The sequence below is a fragment of the Nicotiana attenuata genome, chromosome 3, assembly GCF_001879085.1.
Source record: "Nicotiana attenuata strain UT chromosome 3, NIATTr2, whole genome shotgun sequence".
Classification (NCBI taxonomy): Eukaryota; Viridiplantae; Streptophyta; class Magnoliopsida; order Solanales; family Solanaceae; genus Nicotiana; species Nicotiana attenuata.
The window spans coordinates 29,655,998-29,675,422 of record NC_031991.1 but is presented as its reverse complement, the minus strand read 5'-3'; the positions used below and the strand labels follow the sequence as shown (position 1 = coordinate 29,675,422).

The 19,425-nt window shown below is 38.4% G+C and overlaps 1 protein-coding gene across 4 annotated transcripts; it reads right to left on the bottom strand.

Moving 5' to 3' along the window:
- On the bottom strand, positions 1,156-18,927 carry LOC109223458 (CSC1-like protein At4g02900). 4 transcript variants are annotated; one of them, XM_019387774.1, is made up of 13 exons: positions 18,688-18,927; positions 18,307-18,573; positions 17,053-17,400; positions 16,735-16,887; positions 16,016-16,145; positions 15,822-15,923; positions 15,450-15,569; positions 15,255-15,335; positions 4,248-4,588; positions 3,498-3,743; positions 2,903-3,227; positions 1,863-2,096; positions 1,156-1,636 (listed from the first exon to the last, which is right to left on the bottom strand). In XM_019387774.1, the coding sequence occupies exons 3-13, from the start codon at positions 17,364-17,366 to the stop codon at positions 1,418-1,420; spliced, it is 2,265 nt and encodes a 754-aa protein (XP_019243319.1). In that variant the 5' UTR covers positions 17,367-17,400; positions 18,307-18,573; positions 18,688-18,927; the 3' UTR covers positions 1,156-1,417. The 4 variants fall into 4 exon arrangements, with proteins under 4 accessions (XP_019243319.1, XP_019243318.1, XP_019243320.1 ...); XM_019387773.1 differs by lacking the exon at positions 18,307-18,573; XM_019387775.1 differs by lacking the exons at positions 16,735-16,887; positions 18,307-18,573.

Sequence of the window (19,425 nt, the reverse complement as noted above, 5' to 3'; positions counted from 1 at the left end):
GACCTCAGTATTCTGGTGGATTATACAATGGAGAAGCTAGTAGTTATCTGCATCCTCCTTACCAGTATTATAATCCAGAATATGCTAATTTTTATCCGCCGGCACAACCCATGTCAGGAGTAAATGACTTCACTCGTTATTTTGACGACCAAGATTCAGGTCGCAGTTGCAGCACTATGTAAAGCCAAATATTTTATATTTTGTCTACATTCTCTTGTTCAAGTTCACTATAAAGTGTGAAAAGGTTAGACTACCACGTATTCTTTTTGAACTAATTTTTTTTCTATTATTTGTTTTGTTGGCATGAGTGAGAATATTAACTCATCTTAGTTGATAATAGTTAAGGACCTATAATTTCTGGATAACACATAAACATCTATAATTTCACAAGGATCTCTCACTTTATAAAAAATTAATCCTGGTAAAAACTAATAAACGATAAACCGGAGATCACTTTAGCGATCATAAATAATACATGTACGATTCTGACTCGAAAACACATCAAAGATCAATCCAAGATCACTGGGTAATCATAAATAATACATAGACAATTTCTGGGTAACACATAAGAGATCTGTGATTTTACTAAGATATCCCACTTTATAAAAAATAATCATGGTAAAAACTAATAAGCGATCAACCAGAAATCACCTAGGTGATCATAAATAATACATGCACGATTTCTAGATAACATTCAGTTCTTTATTAGTTGTCACCAGATTATCTTTGTTTTTCTGTCGTTGTATAGATGCCTAGCTATGCGAGTTTCTTTATTTCCACCTTCAGAAGCCTAGTTTGGATTTTTTGTTATGTAAGTAGTAAATAAGAAAAGAAGAAGAAGAAGAAAGAACGTGCAATAGCCAAAGGAAAAAATTTACTTTTGAAACTGATTGGTCTCCTCTTTATAAGTTCGTGTGACCCATAGGGCCACTAACTAAAATTTTCAATCCTACTAGACATGAACTTCCATTGGTATACAAGGCCACTAATTCATCCGTTCTCTTTCGGGGTATGATCACTTTTAGCCCGCGCCAGAAACTATTCATATTTGGTAGCCGAAAAAGTATATAAAATTTGTATAATTTTTGTATATAACATACAAAATATATATATATATACAAAAAAATACAAATTTAATACATTTTTCGGCTATTATTTTTAAAGACAGTTTCATTTTTCCTTCTCTTTCTATAGTTTCGACAAAACACCTGCTGCAATACAGGTTTTACAAGCATTTACAGTATAGTAGAGCAACATGAGCAGCTTAGCGAGTTTAAGATATGCAGTAGCACATTACATTTTTACTGCCACCTTTAACCTTGTGTTGACATTCTGATATAGAAGGTAAGAAATAAAACAAATGAACACTTCAACTGTAATTCTTACCTGCTTATCAAATTACTCTACAACCCCTGCCTCAGATACCATCTTCAGCAGTGCCATTAGAAACAGTCTTACTACTCCATTGGGAAATTCTCTTAGTAGCAACAAGTGGATTATTCTCCTCATCAAATTCTTTTGATACTTCAAACTCAACCACTTTGAGCACAGGGTGCAAATAAGCATTGTGGAGATATTCTTTTAAATTAAAGTTTGGTTCTGTACTCCGTTCTATTGTATCCTTCACCACAGCATCCTGCAGAGTGCACAGAATTTCAAAAATCCTATCCCGAATTGACAGACAGAAATATTCCTAGAGGAATCTATCAACGGTAATCTTGTTAGTACTAACAGTATCCCCAACTAGTTTGGGACTAAGGCGTTTTTGTTGCTATATAATGATTTTCTTCTGAAGGATACAATTCCAAAATTGGAGTCTCATTGCTTAGAACATAAAAGTGTAAGAGGTAAAGAACACTAACCTGCAAGGGGCATTTGACGAAGACGGACTCAAATCTGCCCTTGCAAAGTTTATGGAACCAGATTGTCAAAACTATAAGTACTATCAGCAATGGAGTTGATTTGGCAGTATCTTTGGTGCTCAAGAGACCGATTAATAGAAGCTGGGAAATTACCAAACCTATAAGTATACGCCGATTGACATCTGGCCAAAATGATGCACCACTTTCATACTTCTGATCGTACACATTAATGATCTAGCAATAAATAACCAAATTCAGAACCTTACAAACTGAAGGATAGAAAATATCGAGAGAGTTTTGGAAGCTGTTTTACTACAAAAGCGATAATTTCAAACTGTATTCCAGGAAAAGTAAGCAATAATGGTTGCAAAGTGACCAGAGAACTTTGGAAGAACACAATAGAGTTTTTAAGAGTAACTTCCAAGACAAGCAATTAGAGAACTTCTTTGAACTATGCTATTGATGTTCGGCCAAAAAATGTATATTTAACCATTGTTGCCTCGGATTCTAATACTTTTAATCGTCTTTTGAGTATTAATTATATTACTTTGTGCTTAATATTATATTTTAACTGTGTAATAATAAAGCGGTGTGAAGATGAAGAGATTTGGAGCAAAATTAAATAAAACGGGGAAGAAAATAAAAGAAGGAAAATAAACGAAAAAGAAAGGTGTAGACAAAGGAAAATAAACTCTAGCTTAGTTTTAGTTAAATATTCCTACTTTAGAAAATTGCTAGAATTGATTAACCGTCTTAGTTTAATTTAGCAAATAGTTAATTACAAGTCCCTGTGGGAACGATATCTAGACTTACAATCCTATATTATTTGTACGGTTACGTATACTTGCGCGTGCGTTTGGGAGCAACAGCTATTCTTTGGGGCTTTGCATGAACTTTGCAATTAAATCTGCTATTCAATAAAATAGATCCTTGGATGTTCTTTTTTTCATTGGTTTAACTCATCATCAAATATTTCACTTTGGGTTCCATCTCCTCAACAAATATCTACTATCTGCTGCAAAAGTAATAGCAAAACGTACCTGATGGCGGAAAACCATATAAGCAAATGCAAAGAAGACAATGATGAAAGGCAGGAGTATTGGTGTAACCACTGAGTACACAAGGCCTAGTAGGAAGTACAGTTGTAAACGTGGTTCTGATACAGAGAAGTTTAATGAACCAGGGTCCATCGCTTGCTCTCTGTCATGCTCTGTCTTCACCAGAAATGTGTTTTTAATGTGAAACATGACTAAAGGAACCAATCTAAGGATCTCTGCAGCAATCCCGGCCCAGCCATCAACCATTATGAAGGTAATAAAGAAAGTAGCTTTCATGGGAAGAGTTACACCAATAGTTTTCGGAATCCTGCATTGCAATAACGTGTTAATAATTGCATATATACTCAAGCGCAGAGGCAGAGATGTTTGCTGAGTATATCATCAGTAACTAAAGGAGCTCTTTCATATCAGCTGCAGAGATATTATATGTTGATCAGAGAAAGTAGTAAACCTTTAAACAAGAGGTATTTTTTGCAGCCAAAGAATGTATTTAATCTTCTTTCCTTTACAAGCACTCCAAAAAAAGAGTGGTCGGCATGTTTATATATCTTCCTTTTAGATGAGAAATGGAACTCACTCTGTTGGAGACTGATTGAGAAACCTCTGAAGCTGTTGAAATGCAGCACCAGTAATGATACTTCCAAAGAACACATTGACAATGACAAACAAGTGATATTTAGAAGCTGATCTTCTGTCCAAAGATGAAAGCGATGTAAAGCCTTCTATTTTTGACATGGTCATTAGAATCATAGGAAGAAGAATCAGAAATATCTTTAATACAATCCCGGGTAGAAAACCTTGGACAAATGATTTAACAACATCCCTGTAACAGAAATTCCAGAAGCACGGACTTTAGATGTTGACTTGCAAAATACAAGAAGTTCCACAAGTGCATATATATTCAAAATAACCTTTAGGCATTGAGTCTATTCATTGCAATATAGAAAAAGCGACTCCATACAAGATGTAGGCAAGGTAACTGCAACAAGTAATTCACATGAACATTGAAGGAGATCACCTCAATTACTAAGTGAAACAACTTAATAGTTTATACGACGACTTTAGTTTCCAGGAAACTACACCTAATAGAAGCATTACTTATGAATCTCCGCTGTTGTAACAGAGACAAATAAATTACAGAAAGGCAGTCTTCTCCAAAGTTTAGCTCATTTGATCAACTCCAAAAGCTAATATAGAACTGGTAAAAACATTCTCAATCTCATCCAGTATATTCAGATGTTTTCTTAGTTCTTTTTTATAAAAAAATAAATAAAAAAAATACAAGCACACATATAGCAAATTTATCCAAGTCAGAAGTATCACGTACATTTCTATTAATGATTTCAGGAATGGAAGAACCTTTTTGATGCCATCAATGCTTGCAAATGCTTGAACGAATCCAATCGGGATCATAAAAAAGAAAGTAAGAAAGAATAAAGCAACAGCCATTAGCAGTCTCCGGACAGCGATTTGAATATATGGTATTGAAAGATTATCCCAATAGACATCACGTGGTTCAGGAGCCCATTCTGTCAACCAAATTGTTGAGTTTCTTGATTGTTGTGTTTGAGCACATACAGCTGCTCCCCAACGAGATTTAAATGAGACAAATGCTGCAGGAACGATTGCGTTGGGATCACTTATAACCTTTTCTCTTTCTTCAGCTTCCTACATCAAAGGGAAAAGCCAATTACTGTAGTGCCATGAAAGATTCAATATAAAATGTGTTAGCTGCTTTAATCTTTCTCCATTACCAAAATTTACATTTAGTTACTAATCTGTTACCTCCAAAGCATCATCTTAGCAATAGAAGGTGTAACAAACCGGCATGTCGTTTTGAGCTCTAGCGCGTCGTTCGGCAGTTTGAGGCTTTGAGTAGCTTCACTTCAGGTATTATGACTTGTACGCGTGGTCGGAATTGAATTTCGGGAAGTTCAGAGTTGAATTGGGAAAAAAATTCTAATTTCGGAAGCTTTAAGTTGGAGGAATTAACTAAGGTTTGAATTTTGAGTAAACGACCTCGAAATCGGGATTTGAAGGTTCTAACAGGTTCATATGATGATTTTGGACTTGGGCATATGTCCGTATCGGGTTTTGAATGACCCGGAAGCGTTTTGGCACCTATAGTGGCAAGTTGGCATTTTGGAAGAACTTCATGAATTTGGGTTGAAGTGTATTCCAATGTTATCGATGTACGCTTGGTATTCCGAGCCTGGGAATAGCTCCGTATGGTGATTCTGGTCATAGGAGCACGTCCGGATGTGGATTAGGAGGTCCGTAGGTCATTCCGGGGTCATTTGGTGAAAATTAGAAGTTTGAAGGTTTTTGGGAAGTTTGACCGGGAGCGGACTTTTTGACATCGTGTTCGGATTCCGATTTCGGAAGTTGGAGTAGGTCCGTAATGTCATTTACGACTTGTGTGCAAAATTTGAGGTTAATCGGACGTGCGGATGTGTTTTAGAAGTTTTTGAGTTTTCATAATTTGATTCATGCATTTTGGCGTCCGATTCGTGCTTTTAGATGTTGTTTCGGTGTTTCAATCGTGCGAGCTTGTTCGTATGGTGTTTTTAGACTTGTGTGGACGTTTGGTGTGGAGCCCCGAGGGCCCGGATGAGTTTCGAGCGCGTTCGGAGTGGTGAAGAACTTCAATTCTGTTAGTTTCTGGTCTCGGCTACAGGCCTCGCAAATGCGAGGTTTTATTCGCATTTGCGAGGAGGGATTCACATTTGCGAAGATGTGAAACACTGAGGGGTTCGTATTTGCGAACATTTTGGTCGCTTTTGCGAAGGTGCCCTCTTCGCATTTGCAAAGATTTTGGTCGCAAATGCGACCTTGGCAGGGATGGCTCTACTTCGCATTTGCGATGCTTTTGTCGCCATTGCGACTATCGCATTTGCAAACAAGATATCGCAAATGCGACATGTGCAACTGGTGCAAGAGCTTTTTGTTTAGGGACTTAGCTTTATTTCCTTCATTTCCCACTTGGTCTTGGGCTTATTTGAGAGCATTTTTGAGAGGAGTTTCATCAACATCAAGAGGTAAGTGATCCCTATCGATTCTTTAGCTAAATATACGAATCATAAGTAGATTTAACATGGAAAATGGTGGGATTTATGGGATTTTTGAGGAAAACCTAGGGTTTTGATAAAAATGGGATTAAACCACGAAAATGATTATGGAATTAGGTAAAAATTATATATTAGAGTTCGTAAGATTATGGGTAACATTTATCTTCAAAAGTTTTCGGAATCCGAGCACGTGGGCCCGAAGGTGAATTTTAGGAACTCTCCAATTGGGATTGGGTAATCACTATAATAGTTAGGATATGGGCTTTTGAACATGTATTAACTATTTTATATAACATTTGACTAGTTTCGAGTTGTTTGGCACCGAATTGAGGGTTTAAAGCACAATTGTGGATCGGAAAGTAAGCTTGGAGACGAGGTAAGTCTCTTTTCTAATCTTGTAAGAGGGAATTAACCCCATATGAGAATTGATTTAAAATGTGCTTCTATTTGTGGGGGCTACGTACGCACGAGGTGACGAGAGTCCGTACATAGCTACTAATTATGCTTATGTACGGGTAGTTTAGGACCCAAATCATGTGATACTTGCGATAGTTGCACCCTACTTGCTAATTTAAATGTTTAAATCATATTGTAACTTGATAAAGGAATTGTAAAAGGTCGAATTTCATTCACTTGAGTTTTTTTACGGGTAACTTGACCGTTAATGAGAATTTGGTGTTTCCTTAAATATTAGTCTCTTAAAAATCTTGAATCGGTTGTTGATAAAGTATTTTCTCTTCTTGTGTAGCGGGCCGAACGCATCGGTAGCAGATAGATGCATCTATGTTTCGTCTCGTTCGACCCTCGCCAGTGCACAGTTTATATATTTGTATGTTGGATCGGGCTGTACAACCTCGCATAATTCGTGCGTAAAAATTCTTGGAGCCCAATTATAATTGATATTGTTCCATTGGCTTGAGAGATTAATTCGTTAAATAATGAAAATTAATTGGAGATTTGCTATTAGTGAAAGCATTGTTCATTTATTTCTTGTTATTGAGTTTTCAGTTGTATCTACATAATCCATACTTAATTATAAATTCGGTATTTTATTGTTAGCCCATAGTAAGTGTCGAAGTCGACCCCTCGTCACTATTTCTTCGAGGTTAGACTAGATACTTGCTGGCTACGCGCTGATTTACATACTCATGCTACATTTGCTGCACATTTTGTGCAGGTACATATATGTCTAGTGGTCTTGTGGGCGCAGAGGCGCGGCTATTGCGGGGACTTATGGTGAGCTACATTCCATGTACGAATCCGCAGCATACAGAGTCCACATTAGAGTTATTTACTTTTTCCTGTCTAATTTGTATTCTAGACAGATGTTGTAGGTTATCATATGTCCTAGTTGATGCTCATGCACTTGCGACACCGGATTTTGGGGTGTTTACCGGTTGTTCATCATTATAATTTGTGAAAATATTATCAATTGTCCTGCAAATTCTATTTCTTACTATTTATTTGATGAAATTTATGATTTAAAAAATACTAAAAACGGGTAAGTAAGTTAATCACTCAGGTTTGGCAAGCCAAACGGCGGTGTTAGGCGCCATCACGACCTGTAGTGGATTTTGGATCGTGACAGCTTGGTATCAGAGCACTAGGTTCACTTAGGTCTCACGAGTCATGAGCAAGTCTAGTAGAGTCTTGCGGATCAGTACGTAGACGTGTGTACTTATCTTCGAGAGGCTACAGGGCTGTTAGGAGCACTTCCCTTCTTGATTCCCCATCATGCGATTTGATTCCTTTGTGGCTTATGCCTTTATATCCTTCCTACTCATTCTTATACGATGTTCGGCGCTCGTGTCATTTGGGCATCGAGGAGTTGCGGTGGTACTACAGACGGGGAGCTGGATGTTTCTCCCTACGCATTCGAGCAAGTTATTATCGTCTTCTTGTGGAAGGATGTTACATCATTTCAGCCGAGCAGCTGTATTTCTGATGGTTTTGAGGATATACCCGGGATTGCCATGATGTTCATAAGTTGTTATCGCACCGTGTTGGTGTAATGGTAGAGTGCTTATTTATGGATCGCGGCAGAGAATGACTTGAAGGGAGGATTTCTCAGTTCACAGCTTAGACGTTCAGCATTTAGTTCCGACGGAGGAAAGACAACTAGACTACAGATGTTCAGGTCTTGGTTGATGAAGTGACGAGACTTGGTATTCTCAAGCTTGGTGGAATTCTTATTTGTGTTATGGTGTCGTTGTCCTTGTTTGAATGTATTATGGTTCGCCGGTGTTATGGTCGTCTTCGATTCGCCCTTGGGGCAAGGTATTATGAAATGGTGCCGGGAAAGTGGTTGTTAAAGATAGTAGTATGTAGCGGTTACGGGATCGAATCGGTGTTTCTAACGCTGATGGATCGAGAAAGATGATCTTCAAGGAGGCTTAGAGTTGGTGGCAATTGGTTAGATCAGGTGCCGCAGAGATGGATTATGCTTTGAGGCAGTATTTGGGGCGGCGAAGGATGAGGAAGGACGTGGCGGAAGGAGTCTCACGGTGGTTGAATTACTAGTAGGTCAAGTATGGAAAGCAGAAGTCGAGGAGTTGCTTAAAGGAGAGGGTTTAACCAAAGTGGGAGAGTAACATATGGGTTGTGTGGTAGGATAGCCACATGCTTTGAGGGAAGCTTAGAGCAATTTGGGGATCGTGATGGGCAGTGACTAGGACCGCGGATTTTATTTGGAGTTTGGAATGTATTGTCGGGCTTTCAGTTGATGTCAATGGGGAATAAACGGACTTGTTCGGCTGGTGAGTCAGCACGGGCTCAGGAGGGTTTTATTGATTTCGTAGTAATCGTACCCAGTGCAGCGTCGTTGGAACACTCCAAGTCCCTTTCATAATCTACTGCAAAAGCTCGATACTTGACCACACCACGGACTCGAAATTCTTAGGCACCGCACTTCAACTTTTGAACCCATTAGAACCGTTGTTGAGAGTCACCCACTCTGACCCGGTCCCGAATATAACCAACTCCGACGCTCTGCTAGCACATGAACACCTTCTCAAAGAAGCAACCGGTTAAATTCTTTTCCTTGTACATAACATCCACAAGAAGCATAAACTCCGAGTCTTCCCAAAACCCGCACATGAATCGATAAAGCCCAATATAGCACACATTCCTCAAATCCTTTGCTCGAGTTACCACTAATGCTTTCTTTCCTTAGTCATATTAACCTATCGATACACCGATAACCCGAAACTGCACAAGCAGACAACCACGCGATCCAATCGTAGACGATGGGCTCCCCACTTAGCTTTTAAGCTACAATCACATAATTCTAGGGTCCACAAAGATTCCTTCTTCTCAATTACCATGATGTTACACCCTCTAACCAGCCAATTCTTCGTAGAAACCTTATCAACATCACGTCACCACTAACCTGCCCACAAGAGATAGCCCACCTGTGAAAATTCCATGTCGCGGTGCAGCATTGGAGGAATAGGAGAAAATAACTTCGGATTCGTAGATGAATTATCAGAATAGGTGTACCGGTTGAAGATGCGAATGTGCGCACAAAGAGGGTATGAGATGGTCCGTGGGTTTTGAGACAACGTGGTCTCGTGAGTTGGGTCGCTCAGGATGAGTGCGGATTGAGTTCGTTAATTTTTCAATGGGGCTAGTATTATTTCTGAGGCAAGTCCAGAGTAAATTAGAAGAAATTGGTTCGGGTAGCAATGGCTGAACTGGCATGATGGTGGCAATGATCAGTTCCTTCAGTGTGTTAAGTTATACAGGTGACTTGTGGCGATACGTGCGAGACTTGACGGCCGCCGTAATTTGATTTATTTGGAGGCATTCGATTATTATGGCATGTTATGGGTAGATGGATCCCGAAAGAGTTATGGTGGTTTAGACCACAACTTCGGGTTTGTATTTTCTGCGGTTATGGGAATTCAGTCGCGTGTTGCAATGGTTCTCCTGAAATGAGTTAAGTGAGAGGTTTCTATATGATGAAGTGTTTATTCTATTACTGGTTCAGAAGTTATGATGAAATTCTTGTACTCTCGCGTAATGGCATATTAGGTGCAGTGAGCGGCATGGGAACTGAAAGTTGAAGGTCAAGGTTGCGGTTCGGTGTTGGCAAGAATGTCACGAGCTCGAATGAGCAGGAAAGAATTCAGATGTTTAGAGTAAGCTGGTATTTTCTTTGGCGTCGCTTGAGAACGGTGTCCTGTGTAAGGGGCTTTGTGTACTGATTTGCGGATCCTCGATTTGTTTTATAGCATTGGTATGGCTGGTGGTATGGATGTGCAGACTTTGCTACCTGGTGCGGAGGGTCGTGGGAGCATATCCCATGGGAGGATTGTATAAGTGTGACATGTAGTCACTTGGTTGATTAAAGATTGAAGCCAATTACATAGATTATGGTACTATCATTAATGTGAGGGTTTATGCCGGGAAGGCGCTCTATTCCGTTGGTTATGGACTGTGGGAGATTGTTCCGGATTGGGACGGCTGCTCATGTGCGGCATGAATAGGGTCATTGTGGATCCTTGAAAGGTTATTAGCCCAGTACGGTACGATCAGAATCGGCTTGAGGTCCGTGGATGGGTCTAAATGTGAATGTGTTCTCTATATCAGGACGGATGTGATCATTTCAGCATAGTGTTGCTTACGGAGGAGTCTTCGGGCCTTGGATGTTATTTTCGGTCAGCTATTCCGTGTATTCTCTATTGTGATCCGCACACATATTGAGATCCCAGGTAGTTTGTGGTGTTGCGAGAGCAGGATGATTCTCGAGATGCAGGTCATTTATTGCACCTTAGTTGTGCTTGAGTTTTGTGGCGTATGCTGCTATCCGTCTCTCCAGGATTTGTATTATGCATTTCGCGTGCTTGTGGTTGATATTCGGGCATTTCGTGAGTATAAGCGTTACAGCTTGAAGTGTGTTTTCTTTTGATCGTTATGTGCGGGTCAGGTGGCACGCCGCCACGGGTATGTTGTGTGGATCGGGTGCACGCCGCAACAATGTCACATTGGATCAGGTTGCACGCCGCAACAGTGAGATGTCAAGCACGGTTCCTTAAATTTATTATTGGGTGTCCTGTTTCTTACCTCTGAGAAAGGCTCATAGTATTTGATGGCTATTCTATTCGTTATGCGGGCTGGATAGTTCTTTTCCGGAGTTTGTACTTCCTTAGGTGTCGTATTCAAGTTGTAGCTTGTTGGAGCATTAATGGCATCATATGGTATCTTAGATAGTATTTGCGGCGGCTTATTGCCGGAGCAGCTTGTACTAGGTGAGACGAGATTATTGGACCTGGGATCAGTGCGATCGGATTTGTAGGAGGCATATTAAAGAGCAAATATCAGTATTTAGTTCAGGATGAGGTATTGGTTCGTGTCAGGAGGAGAGACTCAATGATTTGTTGATTCGGCGGGTGTTTAGGAATTCTACACATCTCTTCCGGTGGTCAGTATTGCAAGAGTTGGAACAAGGCTTATATGCGTCACGAGGTGCTGCGGGCGTCAGATTTGTGAAATTCCAGCTATGGTGGTCGGAGGATGTTATTATGGGCTACTGACTTATGTGGTGCATGGTGTGATTTCAGCGTAGGTGCATGATCATGTTTGGCACTGTGTGTGGTGGTTGATACAGTGCTCATATGTTAGAATCAGGTCTTGCGGAGAATTTTGGAGGTTGAAATTTGGTTCTGAGGCTTATTGACTAAATAAAAAAGGAGAATCTTCAGTTTGGCTCGGGCTAATATACTCAACTGGGTTGTGGCAGCACGGGAAGGTGCACGAGGTGTTAAACAGTTTTGGGCAAACTCCGGAGCAGTTCTTAGCACGTTCGAGGACGAATGTATTTTTAAGTAGGAGAGAATGTAACGACCCGACCGGTCGTTTTGAGCTCTAGCGCGTCGTTCGGCAGTTTGAGACCTTGAATAGCTTCACTTCAGGTATTATGACTTGTACGTGTGGTCGGAATTGAATTTCGGGAAGTTTAGAGTTGATTAGGAAAGAAAATTCTAATTTCAGAAGCTTTAAATTGGAGGAATTGACTAAGGTTTGACTTTTGAATAAACGACCTCAGAATCGGGATTTGAAGGTTCCAACAGGTTCGTATGATTATTTTGGACTAGGGCGTATGTCCGGATCGGGTTTTGGATGACCCGAAAGCATTTCGACGCCTATTGTGGAAAGTCGGCATTTTGGAAGAATTTCTTGAATTTGGGTTGAAGTGTATTCCAATGTTATGGATGCCCGTTTGGGATTCCGAGCCTGGGAATAGTTCCGTATAGTGATTCTGGTCTTAGGAGCGCGTCCGAATGTGAATTAGGAGGTCCGTAAGTCTTTTCGGGGTCATTTGGTGAAAGTTGAAAATTTGAAGGTTTTTGGGAAGTTTGACCGGGAGTGGACTTTCGGGTTCGGATTCCGATTCTGGAAGTTGGAGTAGGTCCGTAATGTCATTTAGAACTTGTGCAAAATTTGAGGCCAATCGGACGCGATTTGCTAGGAATCGGACGTGCGGATGTGTTTTAGAAGTTTTTGAGTTTTCATGATTTGATTCATGCATTTTGGTGTCCGATTCGTGCTTTTAGATGTTATTTCGGTGTTTCGATCGCGCGAGCAAATTTGTATGGTGTTGTTAGACTTGTGTGGACGTTTGGTGTGGAGCCCCGAGGGCCTGGGTGAGTTTCGAGCACATTCGGAGGGGTGAAGAACTTCAATTCTGCTGGTTTCTGGTCTGGGTTGCAGGTCTCGCAAATGCGAGGTTTTATTTGCGAACCTTGCATTTGCGAGGAGGGATTCACATTTGCGAAGATGTGAAACACTGAGGGGTTCGTATTTGCGAACATTTTGGTCGCTTTTGCGAAGCTGCCCTCTTCGTATTTGCGAAGATTTTGGACGCAAATGCGACCTTGGCAGGGATGGCTCTGCTTTTATCGCAATTGCAACTATCGCATTTGCGAACAAGATGTCGCAAATGCGACTGGTGCAAGAGCTTTTTATTTAGTGACTTAGCTTTATTTCCTTTATTTCCCACTTGGTCTTGGGCGATTTTAAGAGCATTTTTGAGAGGGGTTCCATCAACATCAAGAGGTAAGTGATCCCTATCGATTCTTTAGCTAAATATACGAATCATAAGTAGATTTAACATGGAAAATGGTGGGATTTATAGGATTTTTGAGGAAAACTTAGGGGTTTGATAAAAGTGGGATTAAACCACGAAAATGATTATGGAATTAGGTAAAAATTATATATTTGAGTTCGTGAAGCTATGGGTAACATTTATCTTCAAAAATTTGCGGAATCCGAGCACGTGAGCGCGAGGGTGAATTTTAGGAATTCTCTAATTGGGATTGGGTAATCACTATAATAGTTAGGATATAAGCTTTTGAACATGTATTGACTATTTTAAATAACATTTGATTAGTTTCGAGTCGTTTGGCACCGAATAGAGGGTTTAAAGCACAATTGTGGACTGGAAAGTAAGCTTGGAGACGAGGTAAGTCTCTTTTCTAATCTTGTAAGAGGGAATTAACCCTATAGGGGAATTGATTTAATATGTACTTCTATTTGTGGGGCCTAAGTACGCACGAGGTGGCGAGAGTCCGTACGTAGCTACTAATTATGCTTATGTCCGGGTAGTTTAGGACCCAAATCATGTGATACTTGCGATATATGCACCCTACTTGCTAATTTAAATGTTTAAATCATATCGGAACTTGATAAAGGAATTGTAAAAGGTCGAATTTCATTCACTTGGGTTTTGTACGCGTTACCTGACCGTTAATGAGAATTTGGTGTTTCCTTGAATATTAGCCTCTTAAAAATCTTGAATCGGTTGTTTATAAAGTATTTTCTCTTCTTGTGGAGCGGGCCGAACGCCTCGGTAGCAGATAGATGCATCTACGTTTCATCTCGTTCAACCCTTGCCGGTGCACAGTTTATATATTTGTATGTTGGATCGGGCCGTACGACCTCGGCATAATTTGTGCGTAAAAATTCTTTGAGCCCAATTATAATTGATATTGTTCCATTGGCTTGAGAGATTAATTCGTTAAATAATGGAAATTAATTTGAGATTTACTATTAATGAAAGAATTGTTCATTTATTTCTTGTTATTGAGTTTTCAGTTGTATCTACATAATCCATGCATAATTATAAATTCGGTATTTTACTGTTAGCTCATAGTAAGTGCCGAAGTTGACCCCTCGTTACTACTTCTTCGAGTTAGACTAGATACTTACTAGTTACGCGTCTATTTACGTACTCATGCTACACTTGCTGCACATTTTGTGTAGGTACATATATGTCTAGTGGTCTTGTGGGCGCAGAGGAGCGGCTATTGCGGGGACTTATGGTGAGCTGCATTCCATGTACGAATCCGCAGCATACAGAGTCCCCATCAGAGTTATTTACATTTTCCTGTCTAATTTGTATTCTAGACAGGTGTTGTAGGTTATCATATGTCGTAGTTGATGCTCATGCACTTGTGACACCGGGTTTTGGAGGTGCTTACGGGTTGTTCATCATTATAGTTTGTGAAAATATTATCAATCGTCCGGCAAATTCTATTTCTTACTATTTATTTGATGAAAATTATGATTTCAAAATACTAAAAATGGATAATTAAGTTAATCGCTCGCTGTTGGCTTGCCTGACGGCGGTGTTAGGCGCTATCACGACCTTTAGTAGATTTTGGGTCGTGATAGAAGGGGTCAAACCAGCAAAATCTGATGGGTTTTAGAAATAGAATTATTTGATTCCCAGTACATAAGTGACACGGTACTTGTTTTTATGTTGAACTTACGAGTTAAGGCTTATGTTACACTACATTAGATTCTGTATTTTATTCTTTCTAGTCTAATTAGAGACTTGTTGAAGTGTAGGGATATGTGTGAGATCTAGTTAATCTCTAGTTTTAGAGAACCCTAAGTTGTGGTTAAGACACAAATTATTTAGTACTGGTTGTTTCATACGGATGGATTGATCAATTTGTAAATACATAACTATCTCAGGCTTTTGGAAGGATGAAATGTCCTATACACAGTTACCCATTGGCAGATTTATGTCTCTAGATTCAACCAAGTGTTCGTTGAGGCAGTGTGTGTTTTAGTTGCTTCTTCCTTAACATACATACATAAGCTGTGTACATCATTTGCTTTATCAATATGCAGCTCATTTCACAAGAAATAAAAGAATGTAACATAAAAAATAAATGAGTTAGCCATATAAAATAGACGTTGGAATTATGAAGAAGCAAGTGTAACCCATAAGTCCATAACACATGGTCAGAGAAACTTACTTCTTTGCTCAACTTCTCAATTTCAGTCATATAATAGTCAATGGCATCCACAGATTTTCCCCAAAGGCCCCAAAAGCCTGTCTATACATGACAAAATATGAGATTCAGTTATGATCAGAAACTCAATACATTTAACAAGAAGCAGAAACAGGAAAATTCAAATGAAATAAAGTCTCGATGAACAAAGAATAATACCTTAATTTTTGGCTTCTTCACAGGGTTTCTCTCATACTTGGTTTGGTAGTACGTAAGCCAATTACGGAAACTCTTTTTCTTTTCCACCAATTCAGCAAGCTTGTTTGCATTGTAAACAACCTACAAGTAACATCAATTTAAGGTTCATCTGTTGTAGTAACTGCACAATAACACAGCACAAACGAACAAAAATGGTTCTACTCCTAAATTTCTCATAATCACTAAGCCAGACAGAACATGCTTTTTGTTTTAATAAATGCCACAGATAAAACATACTTTGACTATGTAATCTAAGAAGAAAGAGAAATGAGATCTCTTTGCCTATAAAATACAGAAATACTTCATAGATAAATATTCTAATACAGTACAAACCTGATGTGACAGATAATGATCTGGATGATTCACACGGAAGAAATGTTCAACGTGCTCGTCCACTGATTCATCAGGATCTGGTGGGACATTTTTAACAAGGACCTATGAGAGGAATCAGAATTGGTAACTGACCAAACATTGTATTTATAAACACTCGTGTTATTTATGGTCAACAAAGTACGTTTGGCACCTACCGTGAACTGATCAGGCCGACGGTTTTCAGAAAAATGCAGTCTCATTGTTGATACTGTCTTGTATTCTTTGTACAAAATATAGAAGGTCCAAAATGTGAATACATAAGCCATCATCACATGTGCCCAAAACCTGAAAGAATATACGACAAGCTTTTCATTTGGAAAAATCTGCAAAGGCATAAGTCTCCTCCTTTAGCAAACAAAAAAAAAACATCAAATTTCCAACCAAAAAAAAAAACATATTCTTTGCATTCATTTACTATAATTTTGTGTGGAAACTATAATTACTAGGTTATCATTGTTAATGTGGATATGGAAGGAGATATTGCAAATAAAGGCAACTGTAGTCCCTCGGCCTGCCAACAATACTAAATGAAGAGCGCTATTTGGTACACTTTCCGTTTTTTGTCATAGAATTGAAGAAAACAACAAAGGTGCCGATTTTTTGTCACAGGTACATGACTACATGTTCATTAATATCCTTTACTAACATACATGAATTTATTTTTTAACCCTTTATTATGGCAACTTATAATTTTTGACAAACATATTAATGAATTCTGATGTGCATTTATTCATCAAGCTAATTATTCAATGTGGAACATATTCTACCAACAAATTCCTTTCATAAAAAATGGTTGGATAGAATCAAGTAGCCACTTACAACAACAAGATCAAGCTGAGGTGCTAATAAAAAGTGGAAACAAGTTAACCCTCACCTTTGTGATCCTGAAGGGACATTGGATATAGAAAGTCTATCAATATTACTGAATGTTAGATCCTCAATGTGCTCTAATGTTTCCCCAGCAGTCCAATTAACAGGCACTAAAACCGCAAAAGAAAGTATTGTGATAGGAACAAAGATTTTCAAGCTGCATTGATAGTTCAGGAGTTAGATCATATACATGGAACTTTGTTTTTCAAACAAGTTTACAATGTCTTCTACTTATACTTTTTTTAAGTGTCCAAATAGAGCTCTTTGTTATCATCTCCTTATGAGAATGGCAAAGGAATAACGCAAACCTTGTGGGACTCACCCAAGAAGGTAAATCCGTATATACACTGCAGAATCAAGACCAGCATGATCTATAAGCTCTTGTTCTGGCATTTTTAAAGCTGCAGGCATCCAGTTCAAGAACCTAATGTATGTTCTGAAGTCCAGGTTGACAAATTTATTAGCAAATGTCCCAGAACTTCTAGGACTTGGTCGTATACCCTTCAAGTACCATTTAGGGAAGTACACTCTGTCATTTATTGGCTGTAGCCGTACAATTGCAAAGGCCAAAAGGAAAACAACTGCAGATATAAGGTTGATCACAGCTGAAACAGAAATATCTTGAATGCTAGCCATGTCTCCCTTGAAATGTTAGCTGTCACTGCGTCACCTGTTATTTGAGTGAAATCTTTTTAGAATATTTCTAAAGGAAATGATAGGGTAAAATGAGCAAGTGTAGATCTCGCTGACATTATGCATATAAACTAAGATATACTGTTTTGCTTTATCCTTTTCTTTTCTTTCATATTTCTCATTCTGGAACAAATCAATCTCCACTCTTACGACCCACTGTTAAAGATATAATGTGATAATGTCTGAAGGAGTCGAACATGAAATAATACTTAAGGAATTAGAACCGGGAATGATAAGCAAGGATAAAATTCATTGAAATTATGCGTATGAACAAAGAGGAACTACTTTGCTTTTTTTCTTCTCCTTTTTTTTTTTTTTTTTTTTTTTTGTACTTCAGAAATGTTAACAGGAATGTTGTTACTTCAGTTCCAGCAACTTTTGCTTTATTAGTAAGGACAGAAGAACGCTTGAACAATGGATCTGCAGATTGAGGACACTCCTAACTGGGGAATTTTAGCAATTATCAATAATTTGACTATAGCATCCTCCAATGTTGACCATCAAAACTTACATAAGTCACCTAAACTTGTTGAAAACATGTAACATAATGACACGATTACTACTCAGTGAAGTAAGAAAATATTACTATGTACTATAAATAGGAAATTCCTACAGGCTACTGTGCTCACTGTAGAGAACAAATTAAAGAGACCTATAACCTGGGAACTGTAAAAAGAGAAATGAAAATCCAACTTCAGTTCTTTCAGAAAACACTCACAGGCAGGGGTGGAGCTAGAGTTTTGGGAGCGGGTTTGGCTGAATCCAGTAGCTTTAATCCATTTGTTTTAAAAATTAATTAAATATATTTAAATTATTAATTTAGAACCCACTAACTTAAAACGATTAAAATTCCAAAGTAATAAGCTTGAAATCTTGGCTCCACCTCTGCTCACATGATAGTCATTATATGCCCATAATTAGGGAATATGACATTGAGGGCTTGGGATAGCTGTGCCATTATGTTGGTTGACTCTTGAAAACATTCACCGCTGCTGGGCAGCCCAGTACACTAAATTCCCGCTAGGGTCCGAGAAAGGGCCGGACCATAAGGGTACATTGCACAAGAGGCTGTTTCCACGGCTCGAACCAGTGAACTCATGACCACATGGCAGCAATTTTACCACATGGCAGCAACATTCACCACTACTGGCTAATTGAAAAAAGAAGTGGTCTATAAATAAAGCAAGCCTGAAGAAATTTGATCATCCAATAGAACTGTGACTTAAAATTTCAGCTACAGAAGAATACGGAAGTACAAACTAACCAGAAAAATGCCACAGCCATAGGGAAAGGGACGACGTCAGATTCTGGCACACAAAATCATCGAAAGAGAGAACACATAACAGCTTTCGCCTTTCTTGTGATCATAAGAGGTCTGAAGAAAGGAAAACTAGAGTTTGCTTTGAAAGAGAGGACATAGTAATTAGAGTTTCTTAGCTGGATGGAATTGGTCGGTAGCGGGACCTGAGAGGGCGGCAACAAGAATGGACACGGCACGGCCGGCTTTTGGATATCTATATATATATACATATATATATATATATATATATATATATATATATATATATATATATATATATATAGATATGCGTGTCATAACCGCGTTTTGAAAAGTTTCATGCTAAACGGATAGCACATTATTTAATTTCTTTAATACCAAATCTAGATAAGTTTCATGATTCAACTCATAATATACTACTACTATAAATATATACATTATTAATATGATTTACATATAATATAACAAGCTATTTATATCATTTAACTTGATGGATTCATTAGTATAATATCTTATCAAGATTTTTTGAAGTGAAATAGTAAGTTTTGTCCGTAATAGGGATCTTTACATAAATAGTTGGTCAAATTCATTGTTTACTTTTTTTAGCCATATACATAAATTATACATTGATTATACACAATTAGATATATATATATATATATATATATATATATATATATATATATATATATATATATATATATATATATATATATATATATA